General features: G+C 32.6%; 3 protein-coding genes across 5 annotated transcripts in view; 2 read left to right on the top strand and 1 right to left on the bottom strand.

The window, feature by feature from the left end:
* Positions 1–2,340, top strand: part of LOC106103618 — a 62,842-nt gene extending 60,502 nt beyond the window's left edge. For 2 of the 3 annotated variants that reach the window (XM_013283402.1, XM_013283400.1), the window contains 2 exons: positions 402–727; positions 1,119–2,340. In XM_013283402.1, the coding sequence (XP_013138856.1) occupies positions 402–727; positions 1,119–1,150 (358 nt within the window). In that variant the 3' untranslated portion in view covers positions 1,151–2,340. The remainder of the gene's footprint in view (positions 1–401; positions 728–1,118) is intronic. The other variant, XM_013283401.1, reaches the window with a different exon arrangement.
* A 952-nt stretch (positions 2,341–3,292) lies between these two features.
* Positions 3,293–9,470, bottom strand: LOC106103608 (probable phosphoserine aminotransferase). Its single transcript, XM_013283390.1, has 8 exons — positions 9,137–9,470; positions 8,931–9,061; positions 7,373–7,488; positions 6,735–6,896; positions 6,395–6,489; positions 5,792–5,961; positions 4,038–4,304; positions 3,293–3,517 (listed from the first exon to the last, which is right to left on the bottom strand). Exons 1-8 carry the CDS (start codon positions 9,185–9,187, stop codon positions 3,412–3,414), a joined length of 1,098 nt encoding a protein of 365 aa, XP_013138844.1. The 5' UTR covers positions 9,188–9,470; the 3' UTR covers positions 3,293–3,411.
* Positions 9,471–10,105: 635 nt separating this feature from the next.
* LOC106103484 (coronin-2B-like) overlaps positions 10,106–22,615 on the top strand; it is a 16,836-nt gene continuing 4,326 nt past the window's right edge. The window contains exons 1-5 of the mRNA XM_013283265.1: positions 10,106–10,438; positions 15,377–15,574; positions 19,336–19,452; positions 21,314–21,463; positions 22,464–22,611. Coding sequence (XP_013138719.1) covers positions 10,313–10,438; positions 15,377–15,574; positions 19,336–19,452; positions 21,314–21,463; positions 22,464–22,611 — 739 coding nt within the window. The 5' untranslated portion in view covers positions 10,106–10,312. The remainder of the gene's footprint in view (positions 10,439–15,376; positions 15,575–19,335; positions 19,453–21,313; positions 21,464–22,463; positions 22,612–22,615) is intronic.

The following is a 22,615-nucleotide window of genomic DNA, read 5'->3' as shown; positions in this document are numbered from 1 at the left end:
AAACAAGAACGATGATAATTATTTTTCTGCCTATTTACCACCACTGTTATTTACAATGGTGGAGACCACTTTAACATCTTTGAACTGTAGGTCCGGCTCGCCCTTTGCAATACCACGACCACTTAATTTTAGTCCCTTTCTCTTCACAAACTTTTCTTATGATGAATGGATGGGAAGGGAGAGTGGATTTGAAGGTAGAGGAGATGCATAGTACGGGGAAGTTTCCTCTTTATGCGTGTCTCCTTCGTAAATAGGGTAGACAACGCTATCTGCAATACCAGATATCTAAACTCAGCGGTCGCTTTGCCGCGGGGGAATTTAAGTAGCCGGTCGCTTGTTATTTATATTATTATACAAAAGGCTGGCTATGCATTCTCACCTTAATGATTAATCAACAACAGGTCAACAAAGAAGAAGGAACCAAAGAAGACATTAACACCAGCTATCGACCAAAACGGCTCTCAAGTCAACTTCTATTACGGAGCCCATACACCTTACGCGGAGTCGATAGCGCCATCTCATCACTCCACATACGCACATTACTATGACGACGAAGAGGACGGCTGGGAGATGCCGAACTTCTACAATGAGACGTACATGAAGGAGAGTTTACATAACGGTATGAGTGGCAAAATGAACAGCTTAGCCAGATCAAATGCCAGTATATACGGTACGAAGGAGGATCTATACGACAGACTGAAGAGGCACGCGTATCCGGGTAAGAAAGGTCAGTATTATTTTTGCACTTAGATTAGTGCACATGTACTTTTATGCAGCTTTTCACTGTGCTATTGCTTTGTATGATACTTTCCATATAGTATTTATAATAATAAAATAATTATCAATACAATCACAGCCTAACTCAAAACTGTAAATACACTTTAGTTAACTTTACTTATGCTAATCTCTCTTTAATTAGAGCCGCATCCAGAGTTATTTGGTCACTAAGGGACTAAGGAAGTCCTTTTTTATGTATGAAAAATCTCACTGCTTAAGTATTCTTAAAACAACTCTGAATGCGGCAGTTAAAATAAATAACACACACTGCTGTATAGTTTTGCTTGCTTGTTAGTACAATATAATAATTAATGGTTTAATAATGCTTGTTGTGTTTTCAGATAAGAGTGACAGCGACAGTGAAGGTCAATAAGTTGGTGAGGACAGCGTGTTGTATTCTGGTCAAACTTATAGTACTGTATCGAATTAGTTTCATATTGTTGTATTTCGCTGTATAGAGTCTATTACGAAAGACGCGACAGTTGCGTATTCGTAACGTTATCGACATTTGTAGATTTTTAGTACACTTTACGCCCGGTAGGGGTGATTCTTATACAAATGTCGATTACGTTATGAAAACGTTCTCACGTATACGTGATGATATATTTGATGCAATAATAAATATTTCACGTCATTTTTGACTAATCGTTTCACTCTTACGACTGAGTTTTGATACAGTTGAATCTTGTACTCTTTTAGCTTTATTTAGTTTAAGATATTTTAAAAATAGAATGTGTATTAACACACTCACTGTTTATTTAAGCCCCACCAAATATAATACAATGAACTATAATGTCAATAGGTCAATAGCACAGTTACTCAACTGACAACAACAATTTCAAAAACTTTATTTTTTCGTGAGCAATTGAACAGTGAATGTGTTGATGTTCTGAGATTACAACTTCAACGAGGATATGCTCAAGTTAGTATTTTTAGGCGCAAAATGCCATACCATATGACAGGGGAATTCCAAATCATGATTCTGATATATCGAATTATACATTCCATTTTTATTAAAGAAAAAATGTAAATATAATGTAATGAATTGTATATTTATATAATATAGACCTCAGTAGTCTCGTGGTGTTAGTTTTTATTATCTTATTAATCAATATTTTGTAACGTAAGGTTGTGTGCACATTGTGCTTTAGGGAATGATTACAAAAGAGAGTAACATTTTTTTAATCTGTACACTCTTTGTATTATAATATGCGTACTTACTACTTTATCTGTGTGAATGTATAGATGAAAAAAATGTATAGTTTTATATTTTTTTATAATTAGGTGACGTTTATCGTTGTTTATACATATCTGATAGTACATTCTTTTTAATAATGTATGGAGAATTGTTTTTTTATTTATGTTTAATTACTTATAGGTTTTGTATTTTAAAAAAATGTAATTTAACCCTTTTTACCTGTCCCTATGAAGTAAAACAATACTCAATAATTCCGCCGTGTTGTGACTTTTCGGTGGTTCAGTATCCATCACAATTTACCACATTAGTGATTACGTTAACAGTAATATTTTATACAAAAGAATAATAAATTAATATGTATTTAAGTTTTGTGTTTTCTTTTGTTTCTCCAATATTACTTAGACTGTATTTATATATATGTACTCTAGAAGCTACAGCACACTTACCCACCATCAGTTATTACTGTTGAAATGGAATTCTTGATATCTGATACAATTCTATGCTATTAAAAAAATAACATTACATTCTGCGACGATAGAATTAATAAAATCTTAATCTAAATTTTAAAACATATTTTTAAAAAATGAATGCCGATAAACAAATCCAATCTAAAAATAAAAATAAATAAGATATCAACAAGTTTGAGTGAGGTCAAAATGTTAAAACATAATGCAAATATTTGTTACTTTATACATACGCAAATAACTAACATGTGGCGTATGCAAGTATATTTATTTGTTACACAAGCTTATCAGATTAGACACTTGACCCAGTAATTAACGGCTATTACTCTTATGACGACCCTCAAGAGAATATAAACCGATAGCAACATAAATATACTAAACAATGACTCTCAAACTAGTTATTATTGTCATATGACGTAATTATTAAAACAAATAATAGTCGCCAACTGTTTGAATTTGGAATATCTAATCTAATGTAACTAATATTATAAATGCGAAAGTTTAGATTGATGGATGTATGTTAGAGTTTGTAGCCTAAACGGCTGAACAGATATGCATGAAATTTGGCATAGATGTTGAGAAGAGTAGAACACATAGGCTACTTGTTTTTGTTTTTTTTTTAATACCACGCGGACGGAGTCGTGGGCAACAGCTAGTAGTTAATAATTTTAAATAGTTCGCGCACTCATATCATCCGTACAGAAATGCACATTAACTCAAACTGTGTCAAAACTTTTGTTATGTTATTGCAATGACATATTACGATTTTCACTATGTTTATATTGATGTCAACATTTTTGAATATCGTCAAGATTTTGGCTTTCATTTTCAGTCAAGGGATAAGTAAAACAAATTTAATTTATAAGAAAGTATATTTCCGAAACACAGCCATTCTCGTAAAGAACAATTTAAAAGAATTTTTAATAACATTAACATAATACAAAAATAGAAACGTTCAACTTAGTAGATAGTTCACTTGGAATGTTGTCTGTGGAAGTCCTTCATGTAGCTGACGAGTGTCTCCACTTCCGCGACCGTCACGGCGTTGTACGTGGAGGCGCGAATGCCGCCCACCATGCTGCCCATCATGAACACACAATTGTAATAATCACAGTACTACTTAAAATCTTTGTCTCGGTAAAAAAAACGCAGTAAATAATAGAAACAACTATATCGCAGAAGAGATTTTTTCTATATCATAGCTAACTTCATAACTAACTTTTGCCTGCGACTCCGTCCGCGTGGAATTTAAAAACAAAAGTCAGTAGCCTAGTTCTTCCAGACTAACCTCTACATCTGTACCAAAATTCATCGAAATCCGTTCAGCCGTTTAGGCTACAAACTCTAACAAAACTCCACCCATTCTTCTATTATTATAAAGACGAAAGATTTGTATTTTTGTCTACATACAAAAATTTATAATTGTCTGGTATATTCATTTGCATATGTTCACACATGTTTTGAAATAACTCAATAACTACTGGGCCGATTTCAAAAAATCGTTCACCGATGAGTAACACAAGTTATATTTTTTTATTATGAATATGACGTGGACGAAGTCGCGAGCAATACTAGTATTTTATATAGTGAATCCTTACCGATGTCCTTTCAACTGTATGAGTCCTCTCGCTTCTGCGCCCTTCAAGAACTCCTTCTCCAGCACATCATTGCCTTCAGGAGAACCGATCCTGAACGGAATATTCATCTTACTTCTCGCATCCTTAACGACTGGCGCGTAGTAGAAACCGTTAGACTCTTCTATCACTTTGTAAACCAGTGAAGACTTCTTTGTCGCCATTTCAGACATTTTATCTAAACCACCTTCTCTCTCTATCCATTGTAGAACTCTGCCCATTATGTAAATACTGAAATGAAAGATAAAGAACTTGGAATCAGTACGTTCATTTAAAAAAAAAACATTTAGATACTTTGATGGAAAAAAACATACAGACGAAAAGAGTACCTCCTTATAGGAAGTCGGGAAAACATCATAGCTTATCCACAACTAGCAAACATATATTCAGTTTTGTAAACTTGAAACTAGCTGAAACCACGCACACTCGCAGTTTTAACTGAACAGTTAAACCCTTCATAAAAACTATCAGTTAAAACTGAACGTCTATAGCGGCCTTAGATACTAGCATAAAGGTGTGCATCGTATAATTTAAGTAAGGATTCGCACTGTAAGAGCGGGCGCACACCTTTGACTAAACTGTTCTGCGATTGTCGATTGTTTCGCAGCCTCAACTGTTTAGTTGCACAACTAAAAATCGAGTAGTGTGCGCACCTCCATATAAGCTCATAGGAATCAAAGCGCGATTGAGCAGTTGTGCGATATTTTAGTTTCAGGTGTGCACGCTCTAAATATTATCAAAACACGTGAGTCCTGACGACATGTATCATACGTCTAAAGATAACTATACTAAACTGATTATAACCGGTTTCATTACCAAAAATACGACAATTAATTAAATAAAAAATCACGTATTTATGTCAACTTTGTTTTCGACAGTGTTAATGTATGTTTTCTGTCTTTATCTATCTCATAAGTTTAAATGAAACAGCAATAACAGCTTTTTCATTTGTTTAAACAGTAGTTTTACACTTGTATACATTATTAGCAGAGATGTAAATCTACTCGTAATAAAAACAAAAAGATAATTAGATAAATCCAACCTTAACAGTGACCGATATCGTTGTTATCACGCTTGGATACAATGAAAAAGGAACGTATGACGATAAGAAAATTTCCGATCACAAATTCAAGACAATGACAAAGTCCACTAAAGAGATCTTATATTTTTTTATAAAACCACACTCATTATTTGCGTGAATACCAAGGTATGATTAAATAACATGTTTGAAAAAAGAGTAAAAAGGATACGAAGAAGGAAGAAGAGCGCGGAGAATGTAAGGAAAATCAAAGCAAAAACTTTAAATGAAAATTTATATAAGAAGGGATTTATCGAAGAACTAGCTGTGCCCCCGCGACTTCCGCGTGGAATTAAAAAAAAAAACAAAACTAATTAGCCTATGTGTTCTTTCAGACTATGTTCTACATGTATGCTAAATTTCATTCAGATCCATACAGCCGTTTAGGCTACAAACTCTAACAAACATCCAAGCATCCATCTAAACTTTCGCATTAATATAAGCATGATGAAAGATTATTTACAAAAAAGAATAAAACTTGTATTCCAATTTTAAAAATCTATAAACATATATATAAAAGAGGCTTATTACATCGCCAACAAAGTGCTGTATCTAGAAATTTTTTATCTCATATTATAGATTATGTCAGAGAGATGGGAACATTATGCTTAGATTATCGGTAGTATGTCGCTATACTTACGCAAACATAGGTGGAGTGTTCAGTATGGAATCATTCTTAGCGGTGAGAGTCCAGTCCAGTATAGAGGGGCAAGTTGGCAGAGCTTGGTTCAGCAGATCTTCTCGCACTATGACGAGAGCGACGCCCGCTGTACCAATGTTCTTTTGCGCTCCGCCGTAGATGACTCCGAACTAGAAATAAAAGACATTTTTTAAATACTAATAACAAGTCACTTCTTCTTATTGTACCGACCGTAAAATAGACAAGGGCAAGTGGATGACAATTTAAATCGCTAAAATATTTATTAGGAATATTGTTTTTTTAGCCGCTATTTATGAAGAGATGATATCTTATGTTTTCATATCTTAAACATGCAACCTTCAAATTTTACTAATTAACGCAATTATAAATTTTAATTGCATTAACTTGTTTTTGAGAAAATCAGTTGATTAATATTCACATGACATTGACGCTTCAATGTACACGAAACTTTACATGAATATGAAAATTAAGTATGCAAGTTAAACAAACAATAATTAATTGCATTAAACTATCGATAGCTTTTCAAAGTAGAAAAAGTTTTAATACTGATGTGAGTTTTCATACAATTAATTAAAAACTTACTTTGGAAACATCAATTTTCTTTGACATGAAATTGGAGGACATGTCCGCGACAAGAGGCACGCCCTTTGTGTCTGGTATGAAATCGAATTCCACTCCTGAAAAAAAATATTAGACAAATCATACACAAAAACTGTATACTAGGGGACGTACGACTAAATTATCTATGCGTATAAATAACTTAAATTAAAAAAAAATCCTTTATACTACAGACCCGAATTACAGAAATGATCTAGTCTTCGTCGAGTCCTACTAGCGATCTTAGCATAAAAGGGAGAATGAGAGATAGAAGGATAAATTAATTACCATATAAAGATACGATAAATTATACAACGTAACTCACCGTGAATAGTTTCGTTGGTACAGATATGAACATAAGATGCGTTAGGGTCCAGTTTCCATGTAGATACGTCCGGGATGCCCGTGTGACGGTCCGTCGCTGGCAACACTAGGTTCACTTTACCGTACTTTTTCGCCTCTTTTGCAGCTTTATCCGACCATGTACCTAGAAAAAGATAAAGCAATTAGTTATGGATTTATAAAGATCGAATTTCTGCATTAAAAAGAAGCGTTAACGAGTAAGTCAATTTAATCTTAAAGGACCTGGCTTTACAAATAAAAACTGAAAGATCGAACATAGAAAATAATAATAATAATATTCCTTCTGGTTAAAGTTACTAATTCCAAAACACCTAGATCTAATAATTACCAAGCGAACTTTATAAGCAAATCGCTATTAAGGAAAGTAGAACAAGCACTGAATCTTGAATATATTAGAAAGGGCAGCGGCTCAATGCTGGTTTCTGGATCTCAATTTTTTTTGAACCTGAAGAAAGTGATGATGCAGTCGAAAGATGGTCCGCGCTAGCTTAGTAAGAATTAAACCTATTTACTCTTCTTTCGAAGGCCCCCACGTCATATTTCAAAGAGTCTAAAGATTCAATAGATTAAAAATCTTCAAGCCAATACACCACTTATTACCTGTGACTACATAATCAGCGGTTCCAGTCCTGGATATCAAGTTAAGAGGCACCGCAGCAAACTGACCCTGACCCCCGCCAGCCAAGAATAATATCTTGTAGTTACACGGCACATTTCTAAAATAAATACAATCATTAACATTATTAAAGACAATAAGCCAAGGTAAACGATATTACGTAAATCAAAATAAGGACAAACTATGAAATTATTATTGTAATTGTTACGTTTGTCCTTATTCAATATCAAAATATGCGTATAAAATAGCTTTGTCTATGCTAATAATTATAATTAATTCAACCCTTTCTAAATAGCCAGACCTGAAATTATGTTGATGTTATATCATAGTAAGTTTCGCCCGCGACACCGTAGCATGGAATTTAAAAAAAAACTGAATTGGTAGCCTATGTGTTATTCCAGACTATGTCCATGTATGCCAAATGCCAACGAGATTCGTTCAGCCGTTTCAATTATTATCATTATCATAAAAGTTTTTTGAAATATTTTATGTTAGGTCAAATTTCAAGATTTCATTCGATTTCTAAGCGGTAAAGAAAATTCTATAGGAACGTCAAAAGTATCACAATGTATATCAATCTATTTTACACTATAATTTATGTATAAATATAATAATTTACATAACCAAATAGATCACATTTCATAAGGGACTATCAATACGTGACTACATAAAATTTTAACCGTTTACAATCTTGATAATGTTTCTCTTATCGATAAACATGCGCAAGTAAAAGAACAAGTTAAAAACATCTAGTCTAGAAACTAAAGAAGTGTCTATAATATAAAAATGAAAATTCCAGATTTCAGGAATGTGATGTATTTGCATTGCTTACAACAAAAATCGCATTTTAAAAAAATGTCTGTCTGTCTGCCCGCAAGCCGCGTTTGTTCCGGCTAATCTCCGAAACGGCTAACCGATTTCGACCGGACTCTCTCTGTAAAGTAGCTGACATAGACGAGCATATTATAGGCTATTATTATATTAATATTACGTGGAGGAAGTCACGAGCAACAGCTAGTATGTAATAATTTTATATAAAGAGTCGATAGTACGATGGCTTTGAATTTTACACAACGTGAGAGTATACGGTAAACTGGTATCATCAAACTGTTGTTTGTGACCAAATACGCTTGATTGTTTATTATCTATTGCAATTTCATAAGGAATAACCAAGATAACATGAAAAGAATAACATGTTTTGTAAGTTATCTGATTTCAAAACAAATATCAACAAAATATTTAAGTAACTGTTTCCTTATGACATAAATGAAATTAATTGTTTTTGTAATGAAGAAACAGAAAGTATAACATTACTACATTGTATGATCAAAATAACTTTGTTAATTAACTAGTTATTCAATAGTTTTCAATTATTATGAGAAACGTCTTCCTTATTGTCATCATTTTAGGAGGGAAATATGTATGGCCAATGACAGACTTTAATTCGCTTCTCACTTAGGGTCGAATATCACCCAGATGTTCTCTAATAATTACAATTAAGTATACCACGAGTTATAATTACTCTTAGTATGTCATACTTACAACAATCTTCTTACAACATCCTGTACTTCTGTATTCAGTTTAAGGTATGTTTGCGAACGGTGACTGGTTTCCAATAAACTAATTCCAGTTCCACCGAAATTGGTCAATTCGTTTTTTATTATATCATACACCTACAAAAAACACAGATTATAACACTCTGTAAACATTTACAGGTTATAATTTATATTTTTCAATTTGTAACTTACTTCTTCGGGTAATTTTGCCGGTCCGGCTCCGAAATTGTGTATTTTCACCATGTTAAACTCTATCAAAGTTATAATATACGATGTACACGAGCGCGTCGCTTGTAAAGCCAAGCCAGACTGGTTTCGTATTCGAATAAGATAATTTATTAGGTATAGAATATGCCGGTCTAACAGTGCGATCACTGAGGACAACTATTCATGTATCGTGTAACGCAGCACTGTACTGTATTTATATTGTAGGTTATCGGACTTACAATTGATAGGTTATTTTTTAACCTGTTTAAATTGTAACATATGGAAAACATTGCATCCAGGCACCAATACAAACGATAAACAAATTCCAATTAGAAAATATATTTTGTCCCTACCTCCAACTGCCGAGGGAAATACTAGTAGACTATAGTAAATATTTAGATTAGTGCTTAATAAGAGAAGTGGGCAGAAGCCTATAGAAGGCGTTTATCATAACAATTATAGTTATCTATAGTCTTTAATATTTGACGTAGGGACTATTTTATACATTTACTTTATACAATACAATAGGCTGGCTTAAGACTAACTTTCTAAAAAGTCAGTAGCAAATGACATAATGGATTGCCGGACTTTCTAGTCTATAGGCATTAGGACATCTGAATACTATTTTATCCCCCTGTACTTTTATTTCCTGTAGATCCCAAACTTCGGAATCCAAAGTCCAAAAATGTCTGAGATGCTGCAGCAAACAGTTCGCAACGCAACCAAAAGATGGCGCTACACTCGCGCATAGAAAACACAAACTTTTATTTTCCATGGTCATGGTATAATTTATAAGCAAGTAAATCTTCATTTAAATTTAAAGGCATTGAATGATAACTATCAATAATATTCTGGTATTTATAAAACTAAAATCAAATAGCGCGTTTCAATTCATGCAAAAATTACAGATAAAATAACACCGTCTTAAATAGAAGTTTATAACATGCGATTTATGTTTAATCTGTGAGGCGGGCTTGAAGCTTGAATATTTGAAGTGGTTTTCATTCGATTTTTACAGAAGTCTAGATTTGCCGTATCTTTATTTATTCTAATTCTTGTGTGCCTGATAATTCATAAATATCTCAAATATCTGTAATTAAAATTGTTAAAAGTTGTGTCAAAAGTTATAGCCCTGGTCTCAAAATTACTCAGATAAAGGATATGCCTCCAGTTAAAGATGAAACGATAAGAGAAATTAATTGTTTAGATATAAACATAGTAGAGAAGAGTCCAGCGAAGAACAGTGCGCTTGTCGATGTGAGAGCTTGTAATAAACCTGCCGCCAAGGTATGTTTTTTCCAAAATATTTGCTTTTAGCACTACAATGTTTTTATTACACATGTGTGAAAATATCTCAGTAGGTTTGCTTCTTTATTATACTTCAATGATTGTATTTGCAGTAGAATTATTTATATTTATTAGAATATATGCAAGTTAGTAAACTTTTGTGAAGGTAATGGAATTTGAGTTGTTTTATTTATTTCCATTGAAAAAGTTATTTTATGTTTCGCAATTAAAATAAAAAATAAATCAGTGCTGGTGTTAGTAGAGTATAAAATAATTAATTCTGTGATGCAAGTTATTTGTATTTTTACATAAATATAGTCATATAAAGTGTGTACATTTTCATAATCCATTGTTACATAAATATTATAATGAAGTATTCTATCAATAATTGAAATACTAGATTAATCTAGAAACTAATTTTCAATTTACTTTTCACAAATGCACAGTAAATCAATATTGTCATTGTAAAAAATAAAAAAAGGAAACAAAAAGAGCTGAAATCACTAAAAAATACTGTCTGAGATGAAGAAAAATAAAAAAAAAACATATTTAGAATCACAAAACCTTTTTGCAAGACATTATTTAACTCATCTTTTATTTCATATTTTTCTTAAAGGCAACAAAATAGTTCGATTATAGTTTACTTTAATGTGAAAATGAAATTGAATTACCAGAAAATAGTTATATTGTATGGAGTAATAGTGTTATTGATAAAAACATATCACTGGAAATTAATTTACATAAATAATCAGAATACATAGTATTTAAATGTTAATTCAAAATTTACTTTTAATTTCCATAGTCCTCTATGGAAACTTAAAATATGCTCAATCTGACTAATTTCTAAGCACCCAATATTAATACAAATCAAAATGTTTATTATTATTAACATTAGTATGTAAAATATTTTATCTTCAAAAATAATCGTGCTCATAATTCACACCTTGGGGCTGAAAGTGTACTTAAGTAGGGCTTTTTCTTTGCAATAACATTGTTTTCCATATGTTAAAATGTACTGTTATTACAATTTTCAAAGATTTCTTAGACCAGTAAACCATAGTTACTGTTTCTATAATCCAGCACTTTCATCTATTGTGATGTAATAATTATATCTTACTAATATTATAAACTAGCTATCGACCGCGACTCCACATGGAATTATAAAATCAAATGTGAGTAGCCTATGTGTTCTTCCAGACTATCACCAACATATATACAAAATTTCAATGGGTCCGTTCATACGTTTAGGCTAAAAACTCTAACAAACATCCATCCATCTAAACTTTCACATTTATAATATTAGTATGATGTGACAGTTAGGATCGATGGATGTTTGTTAAAAGATATCTCAACTAGCACAAAGATATCTGATGGATCTGTATGAAATTTGTACACATGTAGAACATTTTCGGGAAGAATGCATAGGTTACTATATTTTTTTTTAATTTCTTGTGTATAATATCAAAGGACAAGACCTAGTAATAATTTGAATCTTGTTTTGTTTGCAGCAAAGTTATAAATGCTTTTTATTGGTCATACATTAACATTAAGTTATGTAAAGGTAAAAAATGGTTTAATTCCTGTTTTATAACGCTACTGGACAACAAATGTTTTTAAAGCTTCTTAAATATTATATAACTACAAGCTTTCAATTTTAACACTTTAACAACAAACAAATTTAACTAAGTAGCCTTTGTGTTATTGACTATGCTCTACATTTATGCCAAATTTTATCCAGATCTGTTTATCCGTTTAGGCCATAAACTCTAACAAACATCCATCCATCAATCTAAACTATCGCATTTATAATATAAGTAACATAAGATATTGTGTTTCGAAATAATGACCCTGATCTCTAGTAGATCATATAATTATTTGAATTCCTTTGATACTATTACATGTGAAGAAACATTAGTCATGTAAGATAATGTGTACTTGTTCAATAAATTTTGCTTTTGAAATATAATAATGCTTACGATAAAAAAAATATCTCACGCTTCGAAGTTGAAATTAACGTGGAACAAACGTGCGAAAGCAATTTTATCACACATTTATCTTATTCTGGTCTTTTTATTGTTATTTTGTATGTACGTTTAGTTTCTTTTTTCTGTTTTACGCATGATGACGCCATAGATTTTTTCTTATAAATAAGTTTTTCATAGCTCATTCCTTTGGCTACAACCAAATTTAATATGTGGAGTAGCAAAATATCGAGAAATCATAAATGGATCTAAACTTTCGCATTTATCAATACAATATAATCATTATTAAAACATGTTATCGAATATCTTTTTCAAGTCTACAAACGCGCAGGTCGCGGTATTTTTTTAATTTTGATTCAATAGGTCCATAATATATGTTTGATATCGAGATCGAAAGATTAAAATAACAAATTATTGGTCATAGAAATCTCATTTGTTTGCAATTGTTCGTAGTAAGAAAGGAATGCAAATATATTATAGAAATGTATTGTTCAATGAAACGATAATAATAATGACGCCAAGGCTATAACAAAAACATTTGTCGTTTTAAATTCAATTTGCTAATATTAAAATTTAAATTGCCATGTTAAACGAAACACGTTCACTGCTTCGTGCATTCCCGTTTTTACGAGAAATTCATCTTAAAGTGTGAACTTTCCCATATGTTATATCCCACTAACTTTCGCCCGCGACTCCGACCACGTGGAATTAAAAAACGAACGTGCCTATGTGTTCTTCCAGACTATCCTCTACATCTATACAAAATTTCATCGAAATCCGTTTTGCCGTTTAGACTACAAACTCTAACAAACATCCATCCCTCCACCCAACATCTAAACTTTCACATTTTTAATATTATAGTATGATTATTCTTAAACTTTTTTCCGTAATCTCCAGCTTCTAACGTTACGTGTATAACCGATCTATTTATATTTACCCTTTTCTTTACTCTGTTGACATGTGATACAAAAATGATTGAAAGGGTAAAAAATACCGCAGTACTTCCGGGTTATAAGTTCACTTGAAGAATGCATTATCAAGGGCTTCCTTTATCATAGAGACCGAAGTTGTTCTCGTAATCTATTATATTTTTATTTTCCACATACTGAAATTATCTATTTTTTCGTTTCTGTGGTAAATTGAGCATGAAATAGCATCGGTGTCCAGTTTTTTATATTAAGTTAAATGCATGATGCCTAGGAGTGGTATTTTTGCTTAAGACTGATTACCAGTAGCCAACAATGGGGCTTTGTATAATGGTAGACGGTTCAAAGTATTACTCAGGTTACCGGTAAAACAATAAACAATTCAATTCCATAAATAAATAAAATGTAAATATTTGTTATTGATTACTAATTCTTACCCTAATGAAATCAATCTAGAAAGTAAATAATGAAGTGGTTATGCAAAGACTTACATCACAGATTGTTTTATTTCAGTTTATTGTTAATTGATGTATCATCTATAGCGAAGCGTAATGAATTTAAATTTCTCTCAGTATCTGCACAGACTGCATAGGCGTCGTAATGTCTCTTTTCACTTTTTTTTCGTCTGCCGCTCCACTCGCGCGCCTTTGCCGCTGTTATAATCATTCTCGTAATTACTCTTTGAAACCGGCTAAAACTATTATATACAGCATTATATCATACATCTAGTTTATATATATGTTTGTACGCTTAATTTAAGTTTCGGTGTTGTTTTTATTTTTTTTTACAGTTCGTGATGTGCGCTGCCGAATTTAGTGTTACTTGTGTACATGAATTTATTTTTTAAAATGCACAGACTGTATACACATAGTTGTGGAGTACGAGTGTAATGTAGTGCATGCCTTATTTCGCACATAGTGACGACAACATGACTAATTCACAGGTATACATTTTTTCTTTAGCTTTTTTTATTTTTTTAATCTGTGCGAAATGTTCGCACTGGCAGGTAAGTAAACCATTCATTCATAGAAACAGCCTTGCTATTGAACGCTTAAAATTACTGTTATGACAATAAATCATAATGATTTTTATATTTATTAATCGAACAAAGGAATTGATATGCTCAGTCTCTTTATCGTCTTTACGCACATGACGTCACTGTCCCACATTTTTATATATGATCATCTTTTGTTTTATTTCGATAACCGTTTAACCTTTTTAAATTCGGCGATAAAGCAAGCGTTTGGAGTTTAGATTGCAATCACGGTGTTAAATCCAACCCTTTTGAATCGCACATATTTATTAATAATATGAAGCACAAAAAAATCACCATGATTTTTATCTTCGACACTAGTTTAATTATTATTTTCTTATATTTGTTACAAAAGCGGTGTTGAATTAAAAAAAATCGGTAGCAAGTACTTAGCGCGTAAGCAACAATTTAATTGAATCTAATTGTAGTGGCCGAGTGCTGTTTGGGAAGTATAATGAGAAGCAATAAGATCGCATTGCTTGGATTGCGTAACCAATGGCCGGTCATTCGACGAATTTTAAATACATGTAGTAATATTGACTATACATTTTATGAACTATTACCATGCGTCCTTGAGAATTTTCATGTTTAAAAAATCTGTTCTCATAGTAAGAGAATATTTTTTTTTATAATTAACATTTAAATTGTCATATCACAACTATTTTAGTATGTCTTCCGGTTGCAATAACAGCCATTCGAATCAGAACAATAGTGTTTACTGCTTATACAACTGCAAAGATAATTTCAGTTGCATACAAGTCTCTGCCTATTTTCCTGAGGAAGTGTTATTGATAAGCGACTTATTGGGGCAACAAAATAAATTACTGGATAGAAGCTAGAATTCAACGTTAAGATTTAATTAAAAATACATCGCAAATGGTTCTTATATTTCGATTAATTTTCATAAAACCGCCCTAAACATACATTACGATATACAGGCCTTTGTTTAGCTTTGGAATTATATTTACGTAACATACTAATATTGGTCAATTGATAGGTATGGTTCCGTGGTGTGAGGAGTTCCAAGTTCCGGCACGTGTACGGCGTGTCGTTCAAGCGAGAGCGATGCTACGACAACATAAAGATAACGAGGAATGCCCACGACTCCAACTTTTGTGCTGTCAATCCCAAGTTCGTGGCTATTGTCACCGAGGTCGCAGGCGGCGGAGCCTTCCTAGTTTTACCCTTGGACCATGTAAGTAAACATAATTATACTTTCCTTCCCGTTGTTCAAATGTGGAGTGTGTTTACGATGTTGATTTATTTCTTTAATGCACTTTATGCTGGTTATTATCAAGCGAAACTCGGACGTAAAAGATAAGAGTAATCGCTAACCATCTCAATACTTTTAGGAATAAAATTAGTACCGTGCTATAGAATTGGCGCAACTCTAGATTATGGGCATAAACGTCACGTCCCTAGGTGACAGCTGTCAATGTCACTAGAAGTATGGATAAATTTGGCGCGCATCCTAAGTCTTGACGAGAAGTATTGCTCTGAGTTAAAAGCGACAGTATCAATTAAATAAGTTGTCTAATAATACCAACCAAGTATTGTTTTAATACAAAAGGTGTGAAAACTGGAAAGTCATTTTTTTGACAGATGACCAACAGTATCATGTGACCTAATAGCGAACTAACAGTAATTGGTATATTGCAGTTTTCATACCGTAATGTGTACTAGAGTGTACTACACAATTGTATCTGTACTAAAGTGTACTACACAATTTCGGGATCGATACGAATAATTCAATGCGTTAGTACTCGCCGCACGAAGTCAATCCCGACTGTATTCAATTGGCACACTGTCGAAGTAGGTTACTGCCCTTATTTGCTGTTCTGTTTGCCCTATTTTATATCGATAACGTCGTATGTTATTTTGCAAAGATACTTAGTTTCGTTCAGTTTATTATATTCATAATTAATCTTTACATGACTAAGCGAATACTTTTCGCAATTCAATTAAGTATTCTCGATGTATAGAGGTGAGAGAATATTGAAATCTATACATATTTTATTTTAAGTAACTTTTTATTATTTATTAGTCTTAATTAAGTGAAAGTCGAAAATCATATAACAAATTAAGATAGAAAGTACATACGGAAACGATCATCAATTATAGTTGTAAAGAAATCGAATTTACCAAATTGAGAAATGTAATCCTTGATTGTAGGTAATTAACATGTTTTCACATACAAATACGAATACAAATATCGGTAAGCGAATTACATGTTATAATGTTACAAAATAAATTCTCGTCTAATCTGATTGAGATAGACTCTAGGGGGTGCATCAGCGTCCAACATATTTGAAAGTTGTTCTTTTCGATTCGAATTAAACTTTGATGACTTTCTATGACATAAAACTATAAGAGGGTCCTGTAAAAATGTATTTTTCTTACAAGGTTCTTTTGCCTGTCCTAGGAAAGGTTATTGAATCTTGTAATACTTGTTTGTGTTTATGAGTCTAGATTTCACCAAGCCCTAGTTCAAATGAAAGTAACTGATAGGTGTGTAATTTATGGATGAAATATAACTTGTATTCCCTCGTTTACATTACCTGGCGATGTGCCAAGTTTCACTTTTAGCAAAGAAATGCAATATTTTCTCGGTTTATAATATAAAGACGTATTCCGTTGGGCTACGAACTATGTTCTTATAGTTCAAAATCTATGTCAAGCTTGGATCAATACCTTTAAATCCATCTATACCAAGTCGTGGCCTTTGCTTGTGCGTTAGTTGTAAAGATATAAATGTGTTAATTCGTATTATTGCGATGTCTTAGCAGTAAAAAACATGATTAAAATAATTTAATTTAGAGATAAACATAAGTTTATCTCTCGGCTCTGCGTGAGAAATATTAAAAAAATGTTAACATAATTCAAACAATGGAAGGATAATGAAAAATTACTCATAATTCTGGAAAATTTTAATAACCTTCTGGCTATTTATAACGTCGAGTAGGTAATATGTTTAATCTTGAAATCTCCACGGAAAAGGCGATATTCTACAATATTTAAATACTCTGTATTTCGCTCAGTAATAAAATGAAAGCTTTTGACTTTAGCTGCCAGTGTTTATAAAAAAAATCAATATCGTGCTATCGACAGATATGATTACGTCACAAACAATGCAAACCCTTTGCTATGTACGCAATACCCTTACCATAATCAACTAATACACTAAATCAGTTTTCTGTTCATCATTTACCATAAACAGACTGGAGATGTGATATTTTAAAAATCTTTACAAAAAAAAATTTATAACCCTCTCAACGGTTTCAAACATTGTTTATTTTTATAAAATAAAAACTGAAATTTCACAGATGTAAGAGTATCGTGTGAAACTGTTAAAATATCCATTAAAATACAATGTTTGTTTTATTTAATATACACTAGCTCTTGTAAGTTTACACGTGTGAATAGTCTATTCGTACACTTGTAAGAGAAAGTACATTTTATGTTAAGTTTTCAAAAGCTAGTAACTGTCACAGACATGTCATCCATTATATCCTATTAAAAAAAGGTATATGTCTACGAACGAGAATTCTTAACTCAAAAGATACTCATACTTTAACATATGGCTTTATTGAGAAATACTTGATGATGATAAATTTATGTCATGTGGAATAAGCAACTTGCGCGTTAGGCAACGTGTTATTTATGTTTTGACTACAATAATCTACACAAACGATAACATTATGATGCGTCTAAAGTTAAAAGTTGCTACAATTTCGATAGTAATCGTTGTCGGGCACCGGCTATGAGGTAATCTCAGTGTAATTGCTTAAAAACTACACTTATCAACGGTTTTTATTTCTAAACTCGCTGCCGTGCACAATTGTCCGTCCTCATTCCATTTGAATTATACGGTTCGCAGTTTTTCGCAACGTTCATTATGTAATTTGATACAATATGGATTAGGAAGTAAGGTATAATAAATAATTAAATGAAAGTAGATAGGATTTCACATATTTATTGCTTTAAATTTATTCCTGCAAATGTCTAGTAAGAAAATTATTGCAGTGTAACTACACTGGGTCAATGTGAATGTCTAAAATTTAGTTATAACCAATTCGGGGCAAGATTGATCCTCCCAGTTGGGGAATTTCTAAGCTGACTGAATGAATCCACTAACAGTAATTTATGTATCACTTACCTAGCGGTCAGTACAACTTAACGCAGCCTTCACGCTCAGTAACATGTTCGAAGACCTGTGTAATCTGAATTCAACCGCAGATATTAGGGTTGTCTACTAATTACTAATCTATATCATTTGTTAATATATCAATGATATTAATATTTTGACAATTAATGTAATAGAAATAAACTAACCAAATACTGAGTATTGTTCTTCTTGCACGCGATTAATCGAAAATTTCATTCAATGAATACTTTCTTGAATTTACTACTAATTTCGTTAATTATTTAGTAATTCTTGTGGCTTGGGAAGAACTTGGTCTCACCTGAAGTCTGAAATTGATATATTTAAAAGTTTATGTGTTATCAGTTTAGTAGCAGCCCTATTATAAATAATTAACTAGTTCAGTGCTCAAAATGTTGACTTACGACATTGGATGTTATCTCGGTGTTATAATTCTCGGCACCCTGACGCAGCGCCCACGTGACGATTTGAACAATTGCCTTTAACTAAAGCAATTGTAGGACACTATGCAAATATGTTTTAGCCCACAATTTATTACTATTATGTCTCTATGAAGGTCAAGCTAAAACTCCCATAAAAATTCCGAAAAAGTCCTTACTTACTTTAGTAACTAGCTTTCACGCCTAAATAAAATAAAAATTTAATAGTTTTAAAACTAGAAAAACACGCAGTTTGCGTTACGTATTTATTTTAATAATCCGTGTACAAAAGCTAAAAGTTCCTAAATTCCATTGTTTTCATTAACATTTCATTAATTTGCTATGTTTTCTGATAAAACTACCTTTATGTTACAGACTGGTCGATTGGACTTCAACGCGAGCCGCGTGACGGGCCACAAGGGCCCAGTCCTCGACATCAAGTGGAACCCCTTCAATGATAACGTCATCGCATCCTGCTCCGACGACTGTACGGTAAGATATTACTAAATATATACTAACTAGCTGTTCCCATGCGGCTTCATCCGCATGCAATTATAAAAACTTTATTTTATTGTTTACAGTTGTCAAATTCACAACTGCAAATGTCAAAATTACCGTATCCAAAATAAATTTCTTCCTTAATGTTGGCAGCTCTTAGTTTAGGATCCCTTTCCCACATAAAGCCTTTTACCAATTTTACCCCCTAAATTTAATAGCGTGAAAAGATATAGCCTAAGGCGGTCCGTAAGTGTAGGGCTTTTTATTAAAGAAAAAAATATTCAATAATATGCTGTGATTGCTGACATCCTTCGTCACAAATAACTATATGTCATAAATATATGATTATGCAAAGAGTTGTTACGCGACTTCGTTCATTTTATCCCTTCATAAGCGGAGCTTCATGGAGATAATGCTTCTAAAATATTTGTTACTCAAAGTGTGGTCACTAAATTAACGGCTAAAGTAAGATCTCAAGCATGACTTTTCTAAACCAATGTGATTTCAATCACTTTTAATTAATGTATATTTTAAGTGATGTAAATATGTTTGTAACCGCAGTATATGTAAATGACTTATTTACATACTTACATCCGTATACATTTGCTAAATGAAAGTACAAGTGTATTGCAAGAAAAACTGAACTTTCATTTTGGCATGTTTGGTTGCGATATTACGTTATTGGTGACTCGTCATAATCAGAATTTTTCAGTAAAAGTGTAATTAACATTATTATAATAATAGTAATTACTGTATTATGATATTACAGTAATTCCAAATAAAAGATTGGGTTTTAGAATTTTATTCAAGGAACGTAGGCATTGAAGGTTGTAGCTAGAACTGATTTTTTTGTGTCACTACCAAAAGAATCAAACCATTATTGAGTAGCAATAACAATTGAAGAAATAATAAACTTGTTATTCATTGAAGTCGTATAAATGACTCGATACTGTTTGTCAAACACTTTCACTTTGAACACCTAACAATCGATACGTAACACCTATTGTTTTCATACAATTTTAATCACACCAGTTACTTGTATTGCAGTAGTAGGTATAGGTGGTAAAAAATCTTGAAAAAGCTTGTAAATTCTCGTAACTATACGGAATAATACATATAGAATTCTCGTAAAAAGATTGTTGCTAAATTTACAATATATATATGTATACGATGTATGTATACGATTTATTTGCGGTACTAATTTAATTAACTACCAGTTAATTTGATTTTGTTTTAATAACATAGACCGCCCATAAAGACGGATTACTAGGTGAGTTTGGTGTTTATATAGGGCCCAGTAAAGTCGGCGCCGCCCGTCTCAAGGTTGTACAAACACTAGCAAAAAGCTCGTTACTTAAATATTGGGTTAAGGTTTAAGGGATGTTTAGCTGTTGTAATTTTTTAAACCACTTTGTTAAATCATACCTCAATTATTAATGCGAAAGTTAATATGAATGGATGGATGTTTGTTAGAGTTTGTAGCCTTGGCTGAACGGATTTCGATGAAATTTATTATAGATGTAGGGGATAGTCTGGCAGAACAAATAGGTTACTCACTTCTGTTTTTTTAAAACTACGCGGACGGAGTCGCGGTCGAAAGCTTATTTATTATTTCTACATATCTTTCATTAGTACCCATGAAATGTCGGTTTGTGTCTACTTCATAATTGTTCTTCCTAGGAATTCAATTTTATTAACCAATCTTAAATTAGGGGTAAAGGAATTAAATAAATGATAGTTTAAGACTATAATGCTATACTTTATCTGCACATGAAGTTATATATGATAACTCACACATATGTAGCTGTTTTAGGCCAACAAAATGTGGTATTTATGATTATGTATTGTATTCCAGGTGAAGCTATGGCACATCCCGGACGGCGGGCTGTCCATGCACCTGACGGAGTGGCTGGTGGAGCTGCAGGGCCACAAGCGCCGCGTCGCCTACATCGAGTGGCATCCCACCGCCGAGAACATTCTGCTCAGCGCTGGATTCGATTATTTGGTAATCTTACTAATATTATAAATGTGGAAGTTTTGAAGAATGGATGTTATGTAGCCTAAATGGATATCTATGAAATTTGCCATAGATCTAGAGAGTCTGGAAGAACACATCTATATACTGATGTTTTTTTAATTCCACGCGGACGGAGTCTCGGACAAAAGTTAGTAGACCAACGAACTTAAATGACTAACCCTGGAGATATCCAGCAAATTTAAATTGATTAATATTGTTTATATATAGTTTTATGTTGGCCATTTTGTTACTAAAAGTAATTAACACCTCGTAATCCTCAATAAATATCGCGGAAATAGAAATAATTGATCATTTTATGTGTATAAAACATATGTCATTTAATATAATATAACGTTAAGTGTGTATGAACACGCGAGATTAATTGGACGGTATTAAATGGACTTCGCGTGATGTGACTCACATTAACTGGTCGTTGTACAGTTTGCCGCTCAACGCTGTTGTTTCATAATATATGGGTTTTCGAATATATCGATACACATTACTTTTATTAGGAACTTTGTTTAAAAGATCTTGATTTTTTCTGACCCAAAAAATGAAGTTTCAACATTAATTTGTTTGAAAATGTATAGTGTAAGTATGTTTGTTTGAAAAACAGCGGTTTAAATATATTTTTTGTTTGGAAACGTATTGGAGAAAAACTCCTTGTAGTAGACAGTTAAGGTTTATAGGAAAAAATAGAAAACTACTCTGAAAATCTTATCTATATTGACAACTTGCTTAACAAAACATAAAATGAAAATAATTAACTTCTGCATAAACGTAAATGTTACTAATATAAATGCTAAAGTTAGGATGGATGGATGGATGTTTGTTTGTTACAGTTTGTATCCTAAACAGATCTGGATGAAATTTGGCATAGATGTGGTCTGGAAGAACACATAGGCTATTTACTTTTTTTTATGCCGCGCAGACGGATGTGCGAAAGCTAGTTAAAACATAAATTAACCTCAATGTAATATGTTTGCAGATAATGGTGTGGGACGTGGGGCAGGGCGCGGCGGTGCGCGTGCTGGAGTGCCACAGCGACGTCATCTACTGCATGTCCTTCAACCGCGACGGCTCGCTGCTCGCCACCACCTGCAAGGACAAGAAGCTGCGCGTCATCGAGCCCCGCCGCGG

The sequence above is a fragment of the Papilio polytes genome, unplaced genomic scaffold (assembly GCF_000836215.1).
Source record: "Papilio polytes unplaced genomic scaffold, Ppol_1.0 DF823731.1, whole genome shotgun sequence".
Lineage (NCBI taxonomy): Eukaryota > Metazoa > Arthropoda > Insecta > Lepidoptera > Papilionidae > Papilio > Papilio polytes.
This window is presented reverse-complemented; position numbering and strand designations above follow the sequence as displayed.

What these genes read in the sequence shown, in the direction of transcription:
- LOC106103608 (XM_013283390.1), bottom strand. Translation starts at nt 9,187, where the DNA reads ATGGTGAAAATACACAATTTCGGAGCCGGACCGGCAAAATTACCCGAA. An exon ending in AGAAAATTGATGTTTCCAAA is followed by an intron (nt 5,962 to 6,394) that starts GTAAGTTTTTAA and finishes TTTTATTTCTAG; the next exon opens with TTCGGAGTCATCTACGGCGG. An exon ending in AACACTCCACCTATGTTTGC is followed by an intron (nt 4,305 to 5,791) that starts GTAAGTATAGCG and finishes CTTTCATTTCAG; the next exon opens with TATTTACATAATGGGCAGAG.